General features: G+C 37.9%; 3 protein-coding genes, 1 long non-coding RNA gene and 1 pseudogene across 4 annotated transcripts; 2 read left to right on the plus strand and 3 right to left on the minus strand.

Annotated features, from left to right (window-relative positions):
- The first annotated feature begins 1,039 nt into the window (after nt 1-1,039).
- On the plus strand, nt 1,040-1,990 carry LOC116299510 (gamma-interferon-inducible lysosomal thiol reductase-like). Its single transcript, XM_031708171.2, has one exon. The coding sequence runs from the start codon at nt 1,123-1,125 to the stop codon at nt 1,792-1,794; it is 672 nt and encodes a 223-aa protein (XP_031564031.1). The 5' UTR covers nt 1,040-1,122; the 3' UTR covers nt 1,795-1,990.
- Nucleotides 1,991-2,298: 308 nt separating this feature from the next.
- On the minus strand, nt 2,299-3,717 carry LOC116299509 (gamma-interferon-inducible lysosomal thiol reductase pseudogene; annotated as a pseudogene).
- Nucleotides 3,718-4,441: 724 nt separating this feature from the next.
- LOC116299511 (uncharacterized) lies at nt 4,442-5,359 on the plus strand. The gene is made up of 3 exons (XR_004197474.1): nt 4,442-4,484; nt 5,005-5,067; nt 5,228-5,359. It is a non-coding gene; the product is annotated as an uncharacterized LOC116299511 (long non-coding RNA).
- Nucleotides 4,542-19,288, minus strand: LOC116299508 (eukaryotic translation initiation factor 3 subunit D). Its single transcript, XM_089031748.1, has 15 exons — nt 19,256-19,288; nt 15,474-15,669; nt 14,521-14,566; nt 13,990-14,129; nt 13,524-13,688; nt 12,644-12,768; nt 11,757-11,889; nt 10,329-10,424; nt 9,273-9,321; nt 8,986-9,196; nt 8,131-8,260; nt 7,204-7,343; nt 6,376-6,568; nt 5,346-5,436; nt 4,542-4,926 (listed from the first exon to the last, which is right to left on the minus strand). Exons 2-15 carry the CDS (start codon nt 15,636-15,638, stop codon nt 4,910-4,912), a joined length of 1,701 nt encoding a protein of 566 aa, XP_088887874.1. The 5' UTR covers nt 15,639-15,669; nt 19,256-19,288; the 3' UTR covers nt 4,542-4,909.
- On the minus strand, nt 16,340-19,842 carry LOC148910202 (uncharacterized). The gene is made up of 2 exons (XM_089031747.1): nt 19,437-19,842; nt 16,340-19,291 (listed from the first exon to the last, which is right to left on the minus strand). The coding sequence occupies exon 2, from the start codon at nt 19,289-19,291 to the stop codon at nt 16,586-16,588; it is 2,706 nt and encodes a 901-aa protein (XP_088887873.1). The 5' UTR covers nt 19,437-19,842; the 3' UTR covers nt 16,340-16,585.
- Between the last annotated feature and the right edge of the window lie 1,145 nt (nt 19,843-20,987).

The raw sequence follows: 20,987 nt of genomic DNA on the forward strand, positions 1-20,987 counted from the left end.
AGTTAATTTGGTTTTTATAGATTTTTTTGGAATCATTTCAAAATGAACATTTGGACTGATATTGTTATTCCAAACGTCATCCTTTTTATGTCACACGTTCGCAAAGCATTTCTTCGAATCAATCTTGGTAAATATTTAGGCTGTTAGCCCTAATTTATTAATTTTTTATTCTTTTAAGATTGAATTGTGTAAGCAAAATTTTTTTTGGACCGTACAAAATATTAAATAATGTTTAGAAAGCTTGAAAAATATCAAAATTTTTAGCAGCATTTACACAAGGTCTAAAATTTTTCAATTAAAGTCATTTGAATCTCGTTCTCTGCTCCAAATTGTGGTCCTGACACGTATGCTGATTCAGCTGCGTTTTGCACGAGACAGGAAATGACGTCAATAGTCACGTTCACATCTTGAAATTCAGACTTCATTACGAGGCTTCACTCATATATGATACTTAATGTATGTTACAAACACCTTACGAGCAAAAACGATGTAACATATTATGCAACGTTCCTACCTTCCGATAATAAATTATTTTTGGTCACAACACTCCTTTTGAGTTCTGTTTTGCTCAGCCTTAGTCTCGGTTGTGTGTTATATATTCAACCATTCAACCAAAACCCGTGACATTTCAATCAACTCGTATTGTTCCGTAGTGCGTACATTCCTTACTATACAATGGACCTTAATAAAAGAAAAGAACACATTTGTACACAATCGAGGCTAAGACTGAGCAAAGGCGAACTCGAAATGGGAGTGTTAACGCTCTAAACGAATCTACAGTACTATATCCACCGATGTGAGGTTGAATGCAACTTTGAATAATTCATTCTCGAAAGCCTTGGTTCAATTGTAAATATTTCATTGTCAGAGCATAAACAAGCTGTAAACAGCGCGAGGCTGTCACGCGGTGCACATCACATCAGGCATGTCTCTTACCGCATGATACAAGACCATCAAGTATCCATGGTAACTTGGCTGATTCACGTAAGACCATCATGCGTGAAAACAGCTGGGAATCACGAGGTCTTCACATGTTTCTCAGCCTTATATACCTTACCTTCTCGTCTTCGCAGCATTATTACTTCACTAGAGGTCCTCGAAGTCGAATCCTAAACATTAAACATGGGAGCTCTACTACTCGCTTGTTTTTTGGTAGCCGTTCCTACTCTTGTTCTAGGATCTCCTGTTGCTGCTTCTAAAGTAGGCATAGCGCTGTACTATGAGAGTATGTGTGGTGGATGCAGACAGTTCATCAGAGATCAATTCTACCCTACTTATCAAAAGGTCGGCGGAATCATGGATGTTACTTTAGTGCCGTACGGTAATGCACAAGAAACTCGCTACGGAGACCAATGGAAGTACGACTGTCAACATGGACCAGAGGAATGCGTTGGGAATCTCATCGAAACCTGTGCTATATCGATTCTTAAGAATACCTCTGTGTATTTTCCATTTATTCATTGCCTGGAGTTGAGCATTGGTAATAATCCTATACCAGCAGCAGAACAATGTGCAAGCCAACTGGGAATTGATTTTGATCCCATCAACAAGTGTCAGAGTGGACCAGAAGGGAACGCCCTCGAACACGCCATGGCACAGAAGACAAACTCCCTGTATCCTCGACATCAGTATGTACCCTGGATCACACTTAATGGAAAACACACCGATGAAATACAGAATGAGGCCACCTTTAATTTACTAAAGTTGGTATGTGATACCTATCTGGGAACTAAACCTTCTGCCTGTCAGCAAGTTGGTACCAAACCCATCGTTCCTTGTTACAAGAATGCGTGACTCACGCTAGGCTAGCGTGACTGCCGCGAAACTTTGAACCACATTCACTGATGATGTAAAATAATATGACTTTATAACTGACTATTATTTTATTTTTTTGTATTTACATGAAGTAAGGCTTTGCCCAAAAAAGAAATGTTGAGTTTCTAAATAGAGTTGAATTGTTTCATATTAAATTTTGAACGTATATCATCAACATATTTGCCACTTTGTCTTAACATCATTCCACGGTCGCTTCAATGCCATTGTACTCTCACCTGGCTTTTGATACAAAGCGGACAAATGGTCATTTCACAAATTACTCCACGTACATTACAGCCCGTGAGTACAAAATCTTATAAGAGGCTGCATATACATAATTTATATACATCCATCATGGACCCACCCACCGATCCATATATCAATTTATTAATCCATTTTCATCGATCCATCTGTTTATCTATCTACCACCCCCCCCCCTCCCCCCTCGAAAGGATGTATCGTACTCAATGATGCAAATCAATATTTTCTGTTTCTTACATAAGCTTTATTAAGTAATTTGATCATAAGATTTTACAAGGAATCTGGTCTTTGGCATACTAACTGAAACGTGTTCATGTACGCGTGTATTGGCGGGAAAATGGTACACTGCCGGGTCAAGACTTCGCTACGCCACTGCTTCGAACGCACTTTATCACACTTATGGCACTAAGCACCGTATTCAAGGGCGGATCCAGCCAAAATCTGGGGGGGGGGGGGAGTGCTAAAGATCAAAGGTTTCCCGCCACGGGCTACCACAGGGATCCCAAGTAATAAAAATGGTGAATCGGGACATGGCTTCCGATACTGGACAGACATTTTGAGAGAATGTTTTATTTTAACACAATTTGATCGTTTTGGTTTTCTATTCAAACACATACTTTGATATATGGAAACCCTCACAATAAAAAATTATTCAGTTTACGAGTATGCTCGTCGGAAATTTTCAAAAAATCACCTAAAGATACCAAAAGTCTTTAGAAAAAGGACGATTTTTAGCCTCTAAGCACCCTAAAAGAAACAAATCGCTGACTTACACACTTTTTCTCCTGCTCCGCCTCCGATCCCTGGAATCATTCTTCAGTAATCGTCTCCCTAAGCACGGTTTTCAGAAATGTCTTAAGAACGAGTGAAAGGATGCTTGTAACATCTCCCAACATGCAGACTTTGACAGGCAGGCGGTTTCGTCCCTGTGTAGTACTCGCACAATAGCCTCAGCAGGTTATCCTGAGCTTTGTCTTGCATCTTTTCTGTGTGTTTTCCATTCAAAGTAATCCAAGGAACGTACTGATGTTTTGGCTCAAGAGCATCAGTCTTGAGTGCCATCTCATGCTCCAGTCGGTTCCCAAGAGGCCCACTTTGACAAGCGTCGATTGGAGAATAATCTATACCAAGATCTTCTGCGCACTGCTTAGCCATAACATGAGGGTCCTTGTCATCTATATTCTTTTCGAGACAATGCACAAACGGGAAGTAAACAGTGATATTCTTCAGTAGAGAGATGGCACATGTTTCAATGATATTTCCAATACATTCCTCCTTGCCATGTTGACAATCAAACTTCCACTGCCCACCTTCTTCTGACTCATAAGCATTCCCATACGGGATGAGCGTCAGGTTGAAGATTTCAGGGACTTTCTTGTACGTCGGGTAAAGTTGTTCCAAGATAAACCCTTGACAGTCAGGGCAGAGGCTTTCGTAGTACAACGCTAGCTCTACTTTTGGAGCATTAACCTCGTATTTCTCGCTCAAAATAAACTCAGGTTTGAGTGAAAAGATACAGAGAAAAAAGACTACAAGGGTAATAACAGCCATGTTTGCCTCACAAAGAGTGTTAGGGAATGAAAGACGATTCGAAGAGGAATACACTTTACGCAGTTGATCCAACTCCAAGGCCTAGCGTGTCAGGGCATATACTTCTAATAGGATCACAACTCAAGGAGCTTCATGATTGAAGGCAGCTAGCTGTTGAAAGCAGATCGCAAGGGAGCCAAAACGAAATAGGAATAAAGTAAGATTTCCATATTTTTTGGAAGAGGGATAGGATTTTTCATCATTAAAATTACGAATGCGAAATGAGTAGTTGGTCCGGGAGAAGCGAAATCCCTCCTTTGACTACTTCTGAGGGTTTTCGTGTACAGGAAAGAAGAACCAGCATCTTGTTATTTTCCCAAGATATTGCATTGAGATTATGGGACTGTTTGGAGGGACGCTTTATCAGTTAGTTAACATTTTATGCAAAAAGAAACGAAAAAAAAATTAGAGTGCACGCACTAAAACCGTGAACATTAAATAGAAGTACTAATTAGTACTATTTCGTACAGAATCTTTGTTTTCTATTGTTTAATTATCACTATTTAGTGCTAAAAATTAGTATTTGTTTCACGGATTTAGTGTGAGCACTCTAACACGACACGATTAATATAGTCTCTCAATTTTGACTATCAGTGAGCGAAATACGATTTACTGATAAAATGTTTTTTAACTGATTACCCTTCGCTTGGAACGAACGCGCATCCGGAAACTAGTAAAGGAAACTTGAGAATGATTAGTTTTAGACTTCTTTTCTGCGCGTTGACTCAGAAAGGCGTGCCTGCAAGTCTCGACACGAAATCAAAGACCCAGTCGGTTTTAATAGGCTTAGAAGATTCCACATCGAGAAGAAGGAAAAGGTAAGAGAGAGATCCCCGAAGCAATTAAACCCCGCGGCTATTAAACCTTATAAAACGTTTTATCAGTGACTGAAAGATTTTATTCATTCGATATTACTAATGGACATCTTGAAAACCCCTTGCACAATAAATATTCAATAGCTTGGAATTGGAGAAGGAATTGTGTAATGCGAGGGGAAGAGGTATTGGATACAACATTATGTCACTCTTATATACCCGTTAAAAATATAGAAATAAGCAGAAAACGGTAAGCGTAAAAAATAAAGTGAATAACAGTGGGGGACAGACAGTTATATTGGGAAGGGAAAAATACAGACTTTTTAAAATATTTGTGACCCATATTTGTCAGGCAGAATGACTTGTGATGTTGAATATCTGTTGTGGTTATGGTATTCACATGAATGTCCATGGATACGAAAAGCACTTTAATCCTCCACCATATCTGAAAGTGAAGAAAGGGAATTAGTTTTTTTTTTTTGCTTTTTAAAATTCTTTGTTTTTGTTTTTGTTTTTTGCTTAGTTAAGAATTAGACCAGAAGCCAAAAATGGACTATAAGTCAATACACTATTGGTGTACCTACAGGTGAATATAGCGCATGCTTGTTTGCCAATTTGTGCCTCTTCCAGAGGTGAATTAAGTTTGAAAAAAAAAAACCAAAAAAAGTCGCATCTCGGTAAATATTCCCCTATAATCACTTCGCCTTTGGCGAATAATTGTTAATTATTGATTATTATTTCTTTAGGAATGATTACCCACAACCAGGCTGCAAACAGAAAGCCGACTTTGAGCCTTCATTAGTATGTGCCTGAGGATTACTAGTTCATTATATTCGTGCTATTTTGATTTATTTGAAAGCCCACCTTTTTCATCATCATCCTCATCCTCATCATCTCCTTCTTCATCACTTGATTCAAATGTGGAATTTGGAATGTCATAGATACGAACCACGCCCTAAAACAAAGATAAATTGAAGATTATTGAATTAAAATGTAAAAAAACCTGCTTTCTGGTTATGTACAGTAGACTATCAAATTGCTTTAGCACTTGGTTAACAGATGTTCCTTATACGTGCTTTAATTAGTAAAGTTCTGACTGATAATCAGCTCATTCTGAGTCAGTTAATTTACCATCTTCAGAATATCAAGCGGTTTAGTGTCACAGAAAATGTATTAAAGAAATAGAAAACGCACGCGCGTGCTGTGTGCAGTTATAAAGCACGCAGGGATAGGCAGAACACGAGAAGAGTGTTAGGAGAAGCACGACGCGTAGCGGACACTTCTCGAGTGTTCTGCCAATTCCCAAGTGCACACAGCACAGCAAACAAGCTTTTTATTTCTTTTATAAAATACATTATAAAATAACCGTTATTTTGGATAGGAATTACGCAACTGAAAGTGCGCGCGCGTGCCTTGTGCTCTCATAAAGCACGCACTCCTAACCAATCAGAATGCGAGATTTATAACAGTCATTTTATAATGACTTATAAAGAAGTGCTTAAAATTTACACAAGAAAAAAAAAAAAAACAGTAAAAGAATTGATTTTGAAGAAGTTTAAAGTACTGTTTAATAAACGAGCAGGAGTGTTTTATCTGGTATCAAAGCATAAGGTTTAACCGTTCTGATTACCCTTTGACATTCCCCTGATTACCCTCAAAACTGAAATGTATACAAGGGCCAATCCAGAAATTCACAAGGGAGGTGTCCGAAATGAAAAAAAGACGTTATCAATAATCCTGATCTGACTTACTTAATTTGTTTTTAGATTTATTTTTAGATTTAATCTTATGCAATTTAATCTTAAGTCGGACTAAAGATTCCAGAAACAGGAATCTTAAATAAAAAGAAGACGTATGTAATATATCAGATGTGAAAATGACAAATAGGTATTACCTTGTTAGGATCTTTAAGAATAAGGTATTTGCCCTCAGGTAGCTTTAGGCAGATGTCTACGATACAGCGAAATATTCCCCAGGCATTGTCCATGTTCAGAGCAATCTGAGTGGAAAACTCTTTGGGACGAAACTGTTGGGTTCCAAGTACAACGTGCTTGGAGGAGTCAAGGAAATTCACTCGAGAGACATAACTGTAATTGAAAAGATTAGAAAAGGCATTTGTTATAAGGGCATAATAGTCACAGGGCTCATAATAACAGCAACTCAGTCACCAGTCATGATGCCCACCAAAATTAGTTTTAGCTTGGCCATATCCCATTTTTGGCTCAACAATAGGGCAAAGATTTGACTAGATAAGTTGAGACATTGTCCAAGGACCGACTGCTATTTTAAGCAACTTTGATCAGCACAGAGTTTGTCACAGGGTTTAATCAGTGAGTAAGCTGTGCCCTGACTTAGATCCGCCCAGAGGTTGTTTCAGGGTTCCATCTGTGAGTTAGCCATGCCCTGGCTTAGATCAGCCCAGAGGTTGTTTCAGGGTTCGACTGTGAGTTAGCTATGCCCTGACTTAGATCAGCCCAGAGGTTGTCTCAGGGTTCGATCTTTGAGTTAGCCATGCTCTGACTTAGATCAGCCCAGAGGTTGTCTCAGGGTTCGATCTTTGAGTTAGCCATGCCCTGACTTAGATCAGCCCAGAGGTTGTCTCAGGGTTCTATCAGTGAGTAAGCTGTGCCCTGGCTTTGATCAGCCCAGAGATTGTTTCAGGGCTCAAATTATAATTGAAGAAGTAACAAACACTCTTCTTTTAGCAAGCAACCACACTTACCCAATCTTAAGGTAATCTGAACCAGCAAGGATAGAAGAGACAGTCCACTTTGCTAGTTTACAGCTGTTATTCTTCAGTTCTGTTGCCAAAACAGCACCACGCTGAGAGTCAAGTTTTTGACGCCAGTCCACGCCTGTAACCTGTAAATATATAAAACCATTAGGCTATTGACTCATAGGCCATGAGGGAGAGGACTAATTGTTTTATTCAAATCCAACTGGTGGGTCAAATGTATAGATGCAAACAAGTTTTGAATTAAAATTAAATTTAATGTGTTGGTTTTCAAAACTGGCATTTTTTGCTACTAGTAGGCTATAACGTTCTCTTAGTAGGCTATAACTTATAGCCTAGTAGTAGCTCATCCAATCAGAACACAGCATTGATGATAGACCACTAGTTGGATTCGACTAAGATATATGAGATGCTATTTATTGCTGCAGAGCAAAAGCCTTAGATTCACACTCTTAGTATAAGCCACGAAGAGATCCCATTTCTATTAATGTGACAATGGAAAAATATAGAATTCCTCAAACATTTCATTGAAGATTTTCTTGAAATTTTTTTTAAGGAAAGGGGTCCTCACTGAGCTGTTGCTCACTAGACAAATAACAAGCCGAACTGATGAGTAATTATGTAATACACCCATTTCAAATTCATACAATACAGCTGTGTTCCTTGATTACAGATTCATTTACTCTGTGCTAGCCTCATTTCAGCATCAGAATATTTTACAAATACCAATGATAAAGTAAATAATGCATAACTTCAACTTCACAGACACTTTGAAATCCCATGGACCTTCACTGGAACAGGTGAATGTTCTTCACACAATCGAGACTAACCCTGAGCAACAGAGGACTGGAGCATCCAAAATTATTTCATTATTAATTATAAAAATACTATACTGAATATGAATGGTTTTTCTACCTTTGAGTCAAATTCATTCAAAGTCTTGATGTTTATCAATGCTTCTTCTCCCTTAGGTCCATGCATCACTGCATCATGTTCACATCTTACAATAACTGTGTTGCCATCTCCAAGATCCCACTTACGATACCTTTAGAAAAGACCAAACAAACAAAGAAACAATGTGAATGGAACCATTTGGAGTTCATTCACCATTTTCCATACATCGGTTCACTGCTCAAACACAAAGCATTCAGTTGAGGTTGCAAGGCTCAAATTTGAATAATCCTTTGAAAGTACCTTGGCGCCTCGCTTGAGAGCTTTATGTTCAACCAGTGAACAGATGTATGGAAAATGGTGCATTAAATACAATTAAATACAATGCAATAAGTTAAGACTAAGCCCCATCTGTTGTCTGCGAAACTGAATAATAATAATAATACTTTATTAAACAACTTGCAAATCTCATTTGGTTAGATTTGTTACATCAACTTTTAAATGATTTCTTTATTTTACCGAGCTTTCAACCTACACACTCATCTTCAGGGTAACATATAAAACTCGATACAACCGTATGAGATAAACTTTGCCATAATGAGCAATTACATCAATTATGATCCTATAAAAAGCACCCGTGGACAATCAGTCGCCTTGCAAACTTAAATAGTTTGATGGTAGAATTCTACTACTGTCTCTATTTAAAAAAATTTCTTTCTCTTGGCAACATGGTAAGCCTTCTCTCACTTCCTTAGGTGCCATCTGTTCTCCTTGCCCAAAATTGTTGTTTCTTGCTACTTGAGTGACTTCTCATAAAATTATAAACGTAAACACATGTAATTAATATAAGTATTTTATTATTAATCCCATCATAATTACCTGTAAGCTACAGAGGCAACTCTTTTGGCGTCCTCATCAATGGCAAATGGGTTGGGATGGTCATAGTTTAACTGCTGTCCTTTCTTGAGAACTTGTTGAGAAAAGTTTTGGTTGATAAAAGTTGCTTCCAGGGACAGGTTTGTTGGAGTGTTGATTCCACTGTTTTCGTCAATTTGGAGGTCATTAGCGGTCTCACAGACAGACAGAAGGTCTAAAATAGATGTCAGTCAAAAGAGAATATCAGGAAAATGACCTAACTATAACATTTGAGTTTTTTGGAAACTTACCAAATTCAGAATCATCTCTTTTGTCAAAAAACAACTTTGATCCAACACGCTGTAATTAAAGGCAAATAAATAAATAAATAAATTGTATCATCACTCTATAATCCCATATAAGCAACTATTGTATTATTTTCAAGTTCTCTTCCCTGTCCAAATTAAAGATTAATTTGGATCGTTTCCATTCGCATTCTTTCAAGGAAAAACTATGACTTATGGAATCAGTCTAGTATAGTTTGGGATGATATAATTAATCTGCAATAGGACTACATGTCTGTCCAATTTGGAAATAATTTAATTCAAAAAATTCCTCTGACTGCCAAATGGGACTCAGCCTATCAGCCTCTTCCAATTTTGTCAGTCCTCGGAATATTTTTCATCCAATTATTTCCAAATTGGACAGCATGTAGTCCTATTACCTATACTAATTAATTGATGATGATGATGATGATGATGATGAGGATAATAATAATGTGTAGTTCCAGAAATCATCCATACCCGCCCCACAAAGGAATTTGGAATTTCTGAAGAGTAGGGAGGTCAGAGAAAGAACAAAAATTACAGAGTTTGTATGGAAGAAAATTGGAATTTCCTGGGGGTAGGGGGGTGTCTTAAAAAATTTTCTCCATGGGGGGTATGGATAATTTTTGGGGCTACACAATAATAGAAAACTTAACACTGAAAACAAGGCAATTTTATTTTTTAACATAAATGTCCATGTTTCCAGGTTAACTACCTTTAGGTTAGTTTAGATGGTTGAGCACAAATCTAATTACTAGCCTAAATACACCATATTCGAGTTCCAAATACCATTGTGTTCCTTTGTACCATTGCAGACTTGTTTACTCAGGATTAGCCTTAAATCAGTGTCTAAATATTCACAAATACCAATGGTAAAGTAAAGAATAGACAACCTCAACAATATGAACACTTTGAATGTTTGCGGACCTTCATTGGAACACATAATTATTGTGCACAAAATTGAGGCTAACCCTGAGTGACAGAGAACTCAAAACTGAAGTATTAAGTTTTCGTAAAGGAGCAGAAAGGATTATGACCTACCTGGACTACGATATCCCAGGAGTAGTTGGAACGTGTGCAGGTCATCAGGGTAGCCATGATTGAGTCAGTGGCAAAGACATTTCCTTGAGACAGCAACTGTAATATCAAATAATCAATGGTTAAAACATATCATTCAGCAATAGACCTCCTCTGCTCAGGTGTAATGTTTTCCCTTTTCAGATCATGTGTCATTCCGTTGAGAATACATACATACATACATACATACATTTATTGAGGCTCCTTTTTACAAGGCTTTTCAGCAACAATATAGATAAATATAATATAACACATATAAAATATAAGAATATAAATATAAGTATATACAATTATAATCAATATGTAAATTAAACTACTTTATTGAAACTAAATAATTAAAAAGTCGTTTTCTAAAAATTTTAGAGTCATTTATACATTTTAAGTCTTTCTGGAGACCGTTCCAAATTTTAGCTCCGCGGAACGCGAAAGAACGTTGGCCCGTAGCTAGTCTACATTTGGGCAGATTCAGATCCCCATTGAATCTGGTCGATCTAGTGTGGATTTGAGATCTATATATAAACTTCTGAGTGAGGTAATTAGGTGTTTGATTGTGAAGGCATTTATGTACCATTACACAATCATTGAAAAATAACTTATCTTCTATATTAAGCCACTTAAGAGACTTAATCCCTTTGGATATGTGATCATATTTCCTGAGGCCAAGGACTATCCTTGCCGCGTAATTTTGCACCAGTTGCAGTTTGGCTTTATTTGCCCTAGTGGTATTGCTCCATATTGTAGAGCAATAGAATAATTTAGTAAATATAAATGAGTTCATGAGTAATAATATTGTCTTTCTGTCTAATAAGTGTTTAATTCTATTGATTCTATTTAGCTTAAAAAAACAGTTTGAAACAGTTTTTGTTGTATGTTCGTTGTAACTTAGGCAACTATCGATAATAACTCCCAAGTCTTTAGCAACAGGAACGGCTTCGATCTCTTTTCCTAACAGTGTTGCTTTGAGTGATGGTAAAGTTTTTGTGAGCTGCGGTACACCAATAGTTAGTAGTTAGTATTTTTGTCTTATCTGGGTTGATGAGAAGCGAGTTCATGCAGCACCACTTTGCAATTTCTTTCAGATCTTCATTTAGAGCAGGGATAGCTTTGTCGATTTCTTTCGAGGGTAAGGCAAGAAAAAGCTTCGTATCGTCAAGAATAAGATTTTTGTGCAACCAAGCTCAACAGTTAAGCAAAAAATGATACTCTAGGGAATGACACATGGTCTGAAATGGGGCACTGTTATGCCTGAGCCAAGGAGGTCTGTAACTTCAACTTGGGTCATCTAGAGCTTTTTTAGTGTTTTTAGTTTCTGAAAAATCATTATTTTAACTGGACAGGGTTGTTAACCCTGCATCAAACCCCCTAGCCCAGCCCAGCCCAGCCCAGTCATACCTTGCTGATAATAGGATCATCAGTTGTGGTGACTTTGTGGAAAATCCTGTCCACTCCAATAAGAGGTAGTTCATTCTTGGTTGTCACACGATCCATAGATTTATCATAGTACTGTAAGTTACCACATACATACCTATCGGGGTGAAAACAGTCTCGTAATCACAATCTATTATTATACAGAACTTGAAGGTATAAACTCATGTCACTTTGCATGCAAAGTTGCTTTAAATGAGGAAGTTCTCAACATGTGTCTGCCATTGTGGTGTTGGAATCCTTACATCTACTGTAGTACCCCTATCTTCTATCTTAAGTAACCATGTTCTTGGACTGGTAATTTTTCGATTCTCATATTGGTGTCAAATTACAAAGCACTCCTCACTAGTTTCTCAAGTTTATGCCACCAACATGGCAGTCTGTAATCAAGGAACACAGTGGTAATTTGAAACTCAAAAAATGTCTATTCTCTATCGTTACATTGCAAAAGAACCCAGAAAGTAGAACAGTTTGTGAGTTGTCTCACTCCTTTATAGATGTTGCATGTAATTTTGCATTCTATGTCCAGTGTGGGAATTACACAAACTGTAAACTACTAGAATGTTACCAAATCTCTGTAAAGCTTACTTGAGATTAAAGATGGTTAAGTCTTTTTTCTTTCAATCTAATTTTCTTGCGCTCTTGGAAAATACACCTTAAAACTGCGAGGGACAACAAAAAAAATGCAAGACAACTGCTGTTACTCTGTGCAATATTCCAGCAACAGCAACTTTTCTCACAACAGTGTTGCAAGAAAAGTTGCTGGGAAAATTGCTTAATAATCGTAACAGGACCTAAAGATGCATATTTGTTTTCCTTAAGCATAATTTATTCCTTGGATTTTTTTTACTTACAAGTCCTCAGGCTCTCCTACACTTGGAAGACTTAGTTTGGATAATCTTGGAAAATCCAGTTCTCCTTCATCAAGCACTTTCCATTCCTCTCGCACAGTAACTGAAGAAACTCTCTTATGAAGACCCTAAAAAAATTTTTATGGAAAAATTTGAGCTAGAAAACTTTTCATCTATAGATACTAATGCAGGGGTAGTGGAGCGGTTTGAAAAGTGGGGGTGTCTGATCAGGATGTACTGGGTTCCACCCTAAAATCTACCCCCCTTCCCCTCTGGCGAACAGTGTACTGTACAATAAGATGTTTTATACTTCCATTCAGTGACCATGAATTATAGTTCCAGGTCGAGGATGGAGCTTTCATGCATAGCAAAACTATACTTTTTATTATGCGTGGAACTATTATACAGTATTTTGTAGTCACTGAACGGAACTGTAAAATGGAATATTACAAGTCAAACAGCTAAAATAACCCTTTTAGTGTCCATTCACTATGATAATTTTTTACAACATTTCCTGTACATTGTGTGTGTTTGCATAATAACACCTGAAAAAAAAATAACATGGAAACACTGGGAATGCTAAGCACCTCAGTAAAAAACTACCAATTGAAATTTGACCTCTTAGTACAGTACATGCATCTCCATTGATAGGTTATGTCTTGTTGAAATGTTTGAAACACCAATCTATTGTCATTTTAATCCTATGAATTTTTTTTTAAAACCTGTCAAGAAACTTGTTCCGATTGGTACAGGGTGGCTACAGCAACTTTACTTTTGGAAAGCAGAGGTTTTAGGGTAACCCCAGTTCTGCCACCTAATTAATAATATACAGTAGTAAGCTGTAACACTGTAATAGCTTCTTATTTTTACTTTTCATACTTACTCCTTGCTTCCGGTCTCCCCAACGACCACCACCATAATTCCTCTGCATCTTGCGCTGGAACTTGTTGCGGTTATCCCGACCCCTTGACAAACTCTGCATACCACCTTGATTGCCACCATAGTTTTGGTTACCACCACGTCCACCACGTTGGTCTCTTCTGCCTCGCTGGTAGGATAAACAATTAAATGCTTTAAATTTAACATCATTTATAGGGAACAGGGCTTACAATAAAGACTGGTCCATCAACGGTCTTGATCACCACCCAAATTAGTTTTAGCTCAGTCATGCCAAAACCAAAGACCCCAGAGAAAACCCCTCTTGAAATCAAGGATGAGACATAATGACGTCTGCTCAGGTCCTGCTATCAAACCTGAGAGCCCAGAGATAAAAGGTTAGTGTACATGTATTACCGCTAAGGTACCCTTGATTCCAAAATAAGGACAGTTAGCTAAAAATATCGATCTACCTGGTTCATACGACTCCTGTTTTTCAGGTATGCAGGTCGCTGAGGTCTTGATGTGTCAACAAGCTGGAATGATGTCTCGTCTTCCTCATGGTAATAAGAGAATGTCTGATTTCCAGCACCAAATTGAGACTGGTATTTATCTACACAAGAAATAAATATAGTAATATATATATTTATTTTCATTTAAACACCTAAAATTAAACAAAGAATTCGGTTTGAAAGCATGATTTTCATCAATTATATTTCACTTTCGGAAAACTGCGAATGCACCAAAAAATGGATCATGCCAGATCCCTTGTTCTTTGCCCCAGGCCAGAAGAAATGCAGGCTCTGGGTACGAGATTCATACTTATTATATAACACCCAGGCAGCAGTCATGATGATTTGACAGGACAAGATCCACCAGTTCTGGCCGGACATTGTCCACCGACTGGCTGTCATTTTAAGCCCTAGGTTCAAATATCAAGTTTCAACTGAATGTCAATGCTGACCCAAATCCAAAAGTACATAAAAATTTATGGTTTTACTTACTTGCATATCTTCTGTCCTGGTAAATGTTGCCAGTCCAGTCAGATACCTTCATAATGAAAGTAGTAAAAGTAATATTAAAGTTTTCAATATTTATGAGCTATTGCGATTTTGAGCCAGGGGCAGTTTACATGATACTGGAATGAGTTTCATTCCGGAACGAGTTCATCCTGGTTGCCATATATTTCTTTATATTTGTTTACATAATACCAGAGCAAAATTTCATTCCAGAACAAGTCATTTCGGAATGAGTCCTCCCGGTTTTCATTCTGGAACGAAACTCTCATTCTGGAATGATATTCCATACCAGTAAAATGTAAACGTGGAATGAACACTCATTCCGAAATGAAACCACTCTCTCGCATGCGTATCAGACATTTCAATGCGATCGTGGCTTGAACTTGTTATGTGGATTTTTCTCATGTAAACGCGGTATGACATTTCATTCTCATTCCAGAACGAACTCATTCTGGTATCTTGTAAACGGGCCCTTACGTAGGCTGGTAGTTGGGAGAAAATATATCCTGTTCTGAGGGGAGGGTCGTCAGGAAAAAAAACACATTTCATGGATTTTAACAACAGCAATTTCCTTGTTATCTTAGTAGGAGGGTCAGGAATTTCTTACTGAGAAAAAGTAGTAGTGCTACAACCATTTAAAAAAAGTTTACTGCGAATCCCCCAGCTCCCCCCACCCCCCACCCCCACCGAACAAAAAAGCGTACTTCCCTAGAATATAATTTTCAAAAATTGTTCAAATTGAAATTTGGAAAGAAATAACGTTAACCTTATTTTTACAAGCATTTATAAATATCAAATATAGTTTAATATTTCTCTCCTGTTTACTTGGTTTCCAGAAAAAATAATTTGACCGAAAAACCGGTCAAACCAACGTGTCCATGTGCGATTGAACTACAGCGAGAAAAAAACCCTATTCTCACATTATTCGTTTAATTTACCTTTCCTATTCGATCTCCTTTAGAGAAAGGCTGGTAAGGGATGTCTTTGAAGGCTGTAGGGACGCAACAAGGGCCCCATCCATCGGGATTATCTTGGATATGTGGCGAGATGAACTTTGCTTTGCCCTCCATTTTGTCTTCTTTCTCAAGATGACGTGACGTCATGAGGACCACAGGGAACCCAATCTCTATTAAACTAAAGTATAGGTATTTCTCAAGATAATCTCAATAAAAATGATTTTCTATAAGGTCTTTCTATTTGACTTCCTTATGTGTGGTCTAAATTTTAGCACATTTTACTAAGTTTTACTATATTTCTTTTTTCCCATACATAATAGTTTATGGGTTACCTGTGTACTAAATTCCACAGGTAAACCAAGCAGTGGCTACTATTTGTACGGTAGCTGTGCCAACTCGTATTTGCTATTCGTACGGAGTGGAACTTAGAACTTTTTCGAGGATTTTGGTTCTGCTCACTTAGAAAAAAAATCAAATGAAGACACCAAGAATCGAAACCCTAACCCTAAACCTAACCCTAAACCACGAAGTGAATTCGCTTGGGTTCCCTCACAATCTCGTATCCAGAACCCTTATTTCTTATTATCATGTATCACACCCTAAAAGCTGGAATTTGACCAGGCTCTAGAATTAAGTAACTATATTCTTGAAATAAGAAGATTTTGTTCTTAGTATCATTGCAAAATCTTATTACAAGATGGATAAAAGCTAGAAATAAGAGATGGTTTTCTCTTGGAGTATAACTTGATTCTTATTTTGAGAGTACTATTGGTGCTTGTTTGGAACTATTCTTATTTTAAGAACGCTTGTTCTCAAAATAAGTATAGCAATGTTGATAAAAAGATATAACTAGCTAAAAACTAGTGTGAGCTGCGTCGGTGTTTCTAATGAAACAGTAATGATGAAAAGGTAAATTATACACCGTGAAAAGATGAAAAAACTTACTGACGTTTCGGACGCTAGTCCTTCGTCGGAGTAAAAGAGAAAGAAGTGGTAGAAAGGAGTGTATATATGATAGAATAAGACAAAAGAAACCAATGAGAGCAAGGTGGGCAAGGAAACAAAAACAAACAATCAAAAGACAAAAGAAAAGGTTAGTTGAAAATAAAGCGTTCATTAATCCCGTTGGGACTAAGAGTGCCCAATAGGTGAATAAGCCGCATTTCTTTGGTCTTGCGACAATCATTGTTGCCGTTAAGCAAAGAAAGACCGAAAACAATGAAGTCAGAAAGAGAATGGTTAGCTAGATTAAAATGGCGGGAAACTGGTTTGGTGGGATCGTTATTGCGAATATCATAAAGATGATTGCAAATGCGATCACCAAGACGGCGGCCAGTCTCGCCCACATACAAAAGATTACAGCGGGTACATTTAATACAATATACAACATTAGAAGTGGTACAAACAAAATGGTCAGTGATTTTAACAGTTGATTTAGGACCGACAACAGAAGTGTGAGAGACTATGTGAGGACAAGTATAACAACGTTTACGAGAACAGCAAAAAGTACCAGGTTCTTTGTTAGAGGGAAGAACTCCCTTGACCAAGAAAGAACGGAGATTACGATCACGTTTATAGGAAAAGAGAGGGCGGTTGTTGAAAATAGCAGAAGTGCGAGTATCAGAGTCAAGCAGAGAAAAGTTGCGGTTAACAATGGGTTTAATGGAAATGTTAATAGGATGATACGTAAGAGTGAAAGGAATGCGGTCATTAGAGGGACGAGTGTGAGGAGTGAGAGCGGTGGTACGATCAATAGTAGAAACTTTACGAATGGCGCGATCAATAACATGAGCAGGATAATTACGCTTAAGGAAGAAGGAACGCATCTCAGAACATTTAACAGAAAAATCAAGATCATCACTACACAAACGACGAAGACGAAGAAATTGCGAGAACGGAATAGCGTTAAGAGTGTGCTTAGGATGAGAAGACGAGTAGAGTAAATAAGAATGAGAGTCAGTAGGTTTGTAATGGACACTAGTGCTAAGACGGTCGTCATTAACACTAAGCAAGATGTCAAGGAAAGTGACTGATGTTTCACTAACCTCCCACGTAAAGTCTAAGGCAGGGTGAAAAGAGTTAACAAAAGAGATGAAAGAATCTAAGTCATTACGCGAACAAGAAGTAGCACCAATACAATCATCAATATACCGTCCAAAAAACTCAGGTTTAGGTCCAGTATATTGTTGAAAAACAAGGTTTTCGATATAACCAACAAACAAATTGGCATAACTAGGGCCCATCTTAGTACCCATAGCAACACCGTTTATCTGCCGATAATACCGATCACCGAAAGAAAAACAATTAAGAGTAAGAACAAGTTCAGCTAAGCGTAACAAAGTGGGAGTGCTGGGCTCGAGGACAGGACGAAGATCGAAAAAATGCTGAAGAGCACGAAGGCCCTCATCATTAGGAATAACAGTATACAAAGATTTGACATCCATAGTAAACAAAAGCTTAGAAGAGTTATCAGGAAAGCGAAAATCGTTAAAAATACTAAGAGCGTGATTAGTATCCTTAATATAAGTAGGTAAAGACTGAACAATAGGCAGCATGAGAGAATCTAGATAGCTAGAGATGAGTTCGGTAGGACAACTACAAGCAGAAACAATAGGACGGCCAGGGTTGTTAGCTTTGTGAATCTTAGGAAGAAAATAGACGTGAGAAGTACGAGGAGTAATAACAAAAAGGTTTTTAGCAGTGGAGGGTAAAGAGCCATCAGAAATGAAAGAGTTAACAGTGTCTTTAACTAATTTTTGATTGTCAGGGGTAAGATCCTTATCCACTTCACAATAAAAATTAGTATCAGAGAGTTGACGTATAGCTTCCTGTTTATACAGGTCAGAACGCCAGACAACAACTGCACCGCCTTTGTCAGCGGGCTTAATAACAATGTCAGAACGATTGCGTAATTGACGTAAAGCCAACCACTCGTCCTTAGAAAGATTAGAATAACTGAGTTTACGGTTAAGATTGAGATTAGAAATATCACGGCGACACTTATTGACAAAAAGATCAAGAGAAGAAAATTGTCCCTCGGGAGGGACCCAGTTAGACTTACGAGGACAAAGGCGCTCAAAGACATCACGTTCACAGTTAGAGTTAGAAGAGTCGGAGAAAAAAGCTTTAAGGCGAGTACGGCGAAAAAAAGATTCAGAGTCTTTCTTGACCTGAAATTCATCAGATTTCTTAGCAAGAGGAACGAAGTTCAAACCCTTGCTAAGAACTGAAACTTCAGAATCAGAAAGAGGTAAATCTTCGGGAATGGTGACAACGGAATGACTGAAGACATTGTGATTGCTATGTTCAACATGTGTAAAAGGATCAAAACCAACAAGAGACACAAACTTATTACGCTTAGTAACAAACAAAGACTGGTACAAACGGCGGTTAAGAGTAAGAATGTGATTACGAATGGAGGAAACTAACACTGCCGGACAGACATTAGACAAGTCTCTGAGGCAAGCAGCAGTATCAAGAGTGAGGGCATAACGTTTACAGCACATACTACGAATAGTGGAACGCATGACAGAGCGAGAGAAAGTGGAACAAGCAGAAGAAACATCGGAAAAATACTGAGTAGAGTTGACACCAAAATTAGAAGCATGAAACTTAACACGAAAACCAACAGGAATGACTTTAGCATGAAGACAACGACCAATGAAATAGATATGACTAACAAAGCGTGTTTTAGCGAGAGTAAGGTTAAAGAGTTTGAGAGCGAGATTAGAGCTAATGTTAGGAAAAGGAAATAAAAAACTTACCATTTCCTTGCGGAGTTCCTTGATGATGTTCGGCATCTGAAATAGAATAAAAATGGTCGCAGTATATAGTAATAAAAAGATATAACTAGCTAAAAACTAGTGTGAGCTGCGTCGGTGTTTCTAATGAAACAGTAATGATGAAAAGGTAAATTATACACCGTGAAAAGATGAAAAAACTTACTGACGTTTCGGACGCTAGTCCTTCGTCGGAGTAAAAGAGAAAGAAGTGGTAGAAAGGAGTGTATATATGATAGAATAAGACAAAAGAAACCAATGAGAGCAAGGTGGGCAAGGAAACAAAAACAAACAATCAAAAGACAAAAGAAAAGGTTAGTTGAAAATAAAGCGTTCATTAATCCCGTTGGGACTAAGAGTGCCCAATAGGTGAATAAGCCGCATTTCTTTGGTCTTGCGACAATCATTGTTGCCGTTAAGCAAAGAAAGACCGAAAACAATGAAGTCAGAAAGAGAATGGTTAGCTAGATTAAAATGGCGGGAAACTGGTTTGGTGGGATCGTTATTGCGAATATCATAAAGATGATTGCAAATGCGATCACCAAGACGGCGGCCAGTCTCGCCCACATACAAAAGATTACAGCGGGTACATTTAATACAATATACAACATTAGAAGTGGTACAAACATCATCTCTTTTGTTAACTCTTTTCACCCTGCCTTAGACTTTACGTGGGAGGTTAGTGAAACATCAGTCACTTTCCTTGACATCTTGCTTAGTGTTAATGACGACCGTCTTAGCACTAGTGTCCATTACAAACCTACTGACTCTCATTCTTATTTACTCTACTCGTCTTCTCATCCTAAGCACACTCTTAACGCTATTCCGTTCTCGCAATTTCTTCGTCTTCGTCGTTTGTGTAGTGATGATCTTGATTTTTCTGTTAAATGTTCTGAGATGCGTTCCTTCTTCCTTAAGCGTAATTATCCTGCTCATGTTATTGATCGCGCCATTCGTAAAGTTTCTACTATTGATCGTACCACCGCTCTCACTCCTCACACTCGTCCCTCTAATGACCGCATTCCTTTCACTCTTACGTATCATCCTATTAACATTTCCATTAAACCCATTGTTAACCGCAACTTTTCTCTGCTTGACTCTGATACTCGCACTTCTGCTATTTTCAACAACCGCCCTCTCTTTTCCTATAAACGTGATCGTAATCTCCGTTCTTTCTTGGTCAAGGGAGTTCTTCCCTCTAACAAAGAACCTGGTACTTTTTGCTGTTCTCGTAAACGTTGTTATACTTGTCCTCACATAGTCTCTCACACTTCTGTTGTCGGTCCTAAATCAACTGTTAAAATCACTGACCATTTTGTTTGTACCACTTCTAATGTTGTATATTGTATTAAATGTACCCGCTGTAATCTTTTGTATGTGGGCGAGACTGGCCGCCGTCTTGGTGATCGCATTTGCAATCATCTTTATGATATTCGCAATAACGATCCCACCAAACCAGTTTCCCGCCATTTTAATCTAGCTAACCATTCTCTTTCTGACTTCATTGTTTTCGGTCTTTCTTTGCTTAACGGCAACAATGATTGTCGCAAGACCAAAGAAATGCGGCTTATTCACCTATTGGGCACTCTTAGTCCCAACGGGATTAATGAACGCTTTATTTTCAACTAACCTTTTCTTTTGTCTTTTGATTGTTTGTTTTTGTTTCCTTGCCCACCTTGCTCTCATTGGTTTCTTTTGTCTTATTCTATCATATATA

Source organism: Actinia tenebrosa, unplaced genomic scaffold, assembly GCF_029948245.1.
Source record: "Actinia tenebrosa isolate PJP-AT-01 unplaced genomic scaffold, QUT_ActTen_1.0 PGA_scaffold17__23_contigs__length_9995812, whole genome shotgun sequence".
Lineage (NCBI taxonomy): Eukaryota > Metazoa > Cnidaria > Anthozoa > Actiniaria > Actiniidae > Actinia > Actinia tenebrosa.

Excerpts from the sequence above, each read along its gene's own strand:
- LOC116299510 (XM_031708171.2), top strand. The coding sequence starts at position 1,123 with ATGGGAGCTCTACTACTCGCTTGTTTTTTGGTAGCCGTTCCTACTCTT.
- LOC116299508 (XM_089031748.1), bottom strand. The coding sequence starts at position 15,638 with ATGACGTCACGTCATCTTGAGAAAGAAGACAAAATGGAGGGCAAAGCA. Across the intron at positions 11,890-12,643 it reads GTAGGAGAGCCTGAGGACTT|GTATGTATGTGGTAACTTAC; the intron begins GTAAGTAAAAAA and ends TCACCCCGATAG. Across the intron at positions 9,197-9,272 it reads AAGAGATGATTCTGAATTTG|ACCTTCTGTCTGTCTGTGAG; the intron begins GTAAGTTTCCAA and ends CATCTATTTTAG.
- LOC148910202 (XM_089031747.1), bottom strand. The coding sequence starts at position 19,291 with ATGCCGAACATCATCAAGGAACTCCGCAAGGAAATGGTAAGTTTTTTA.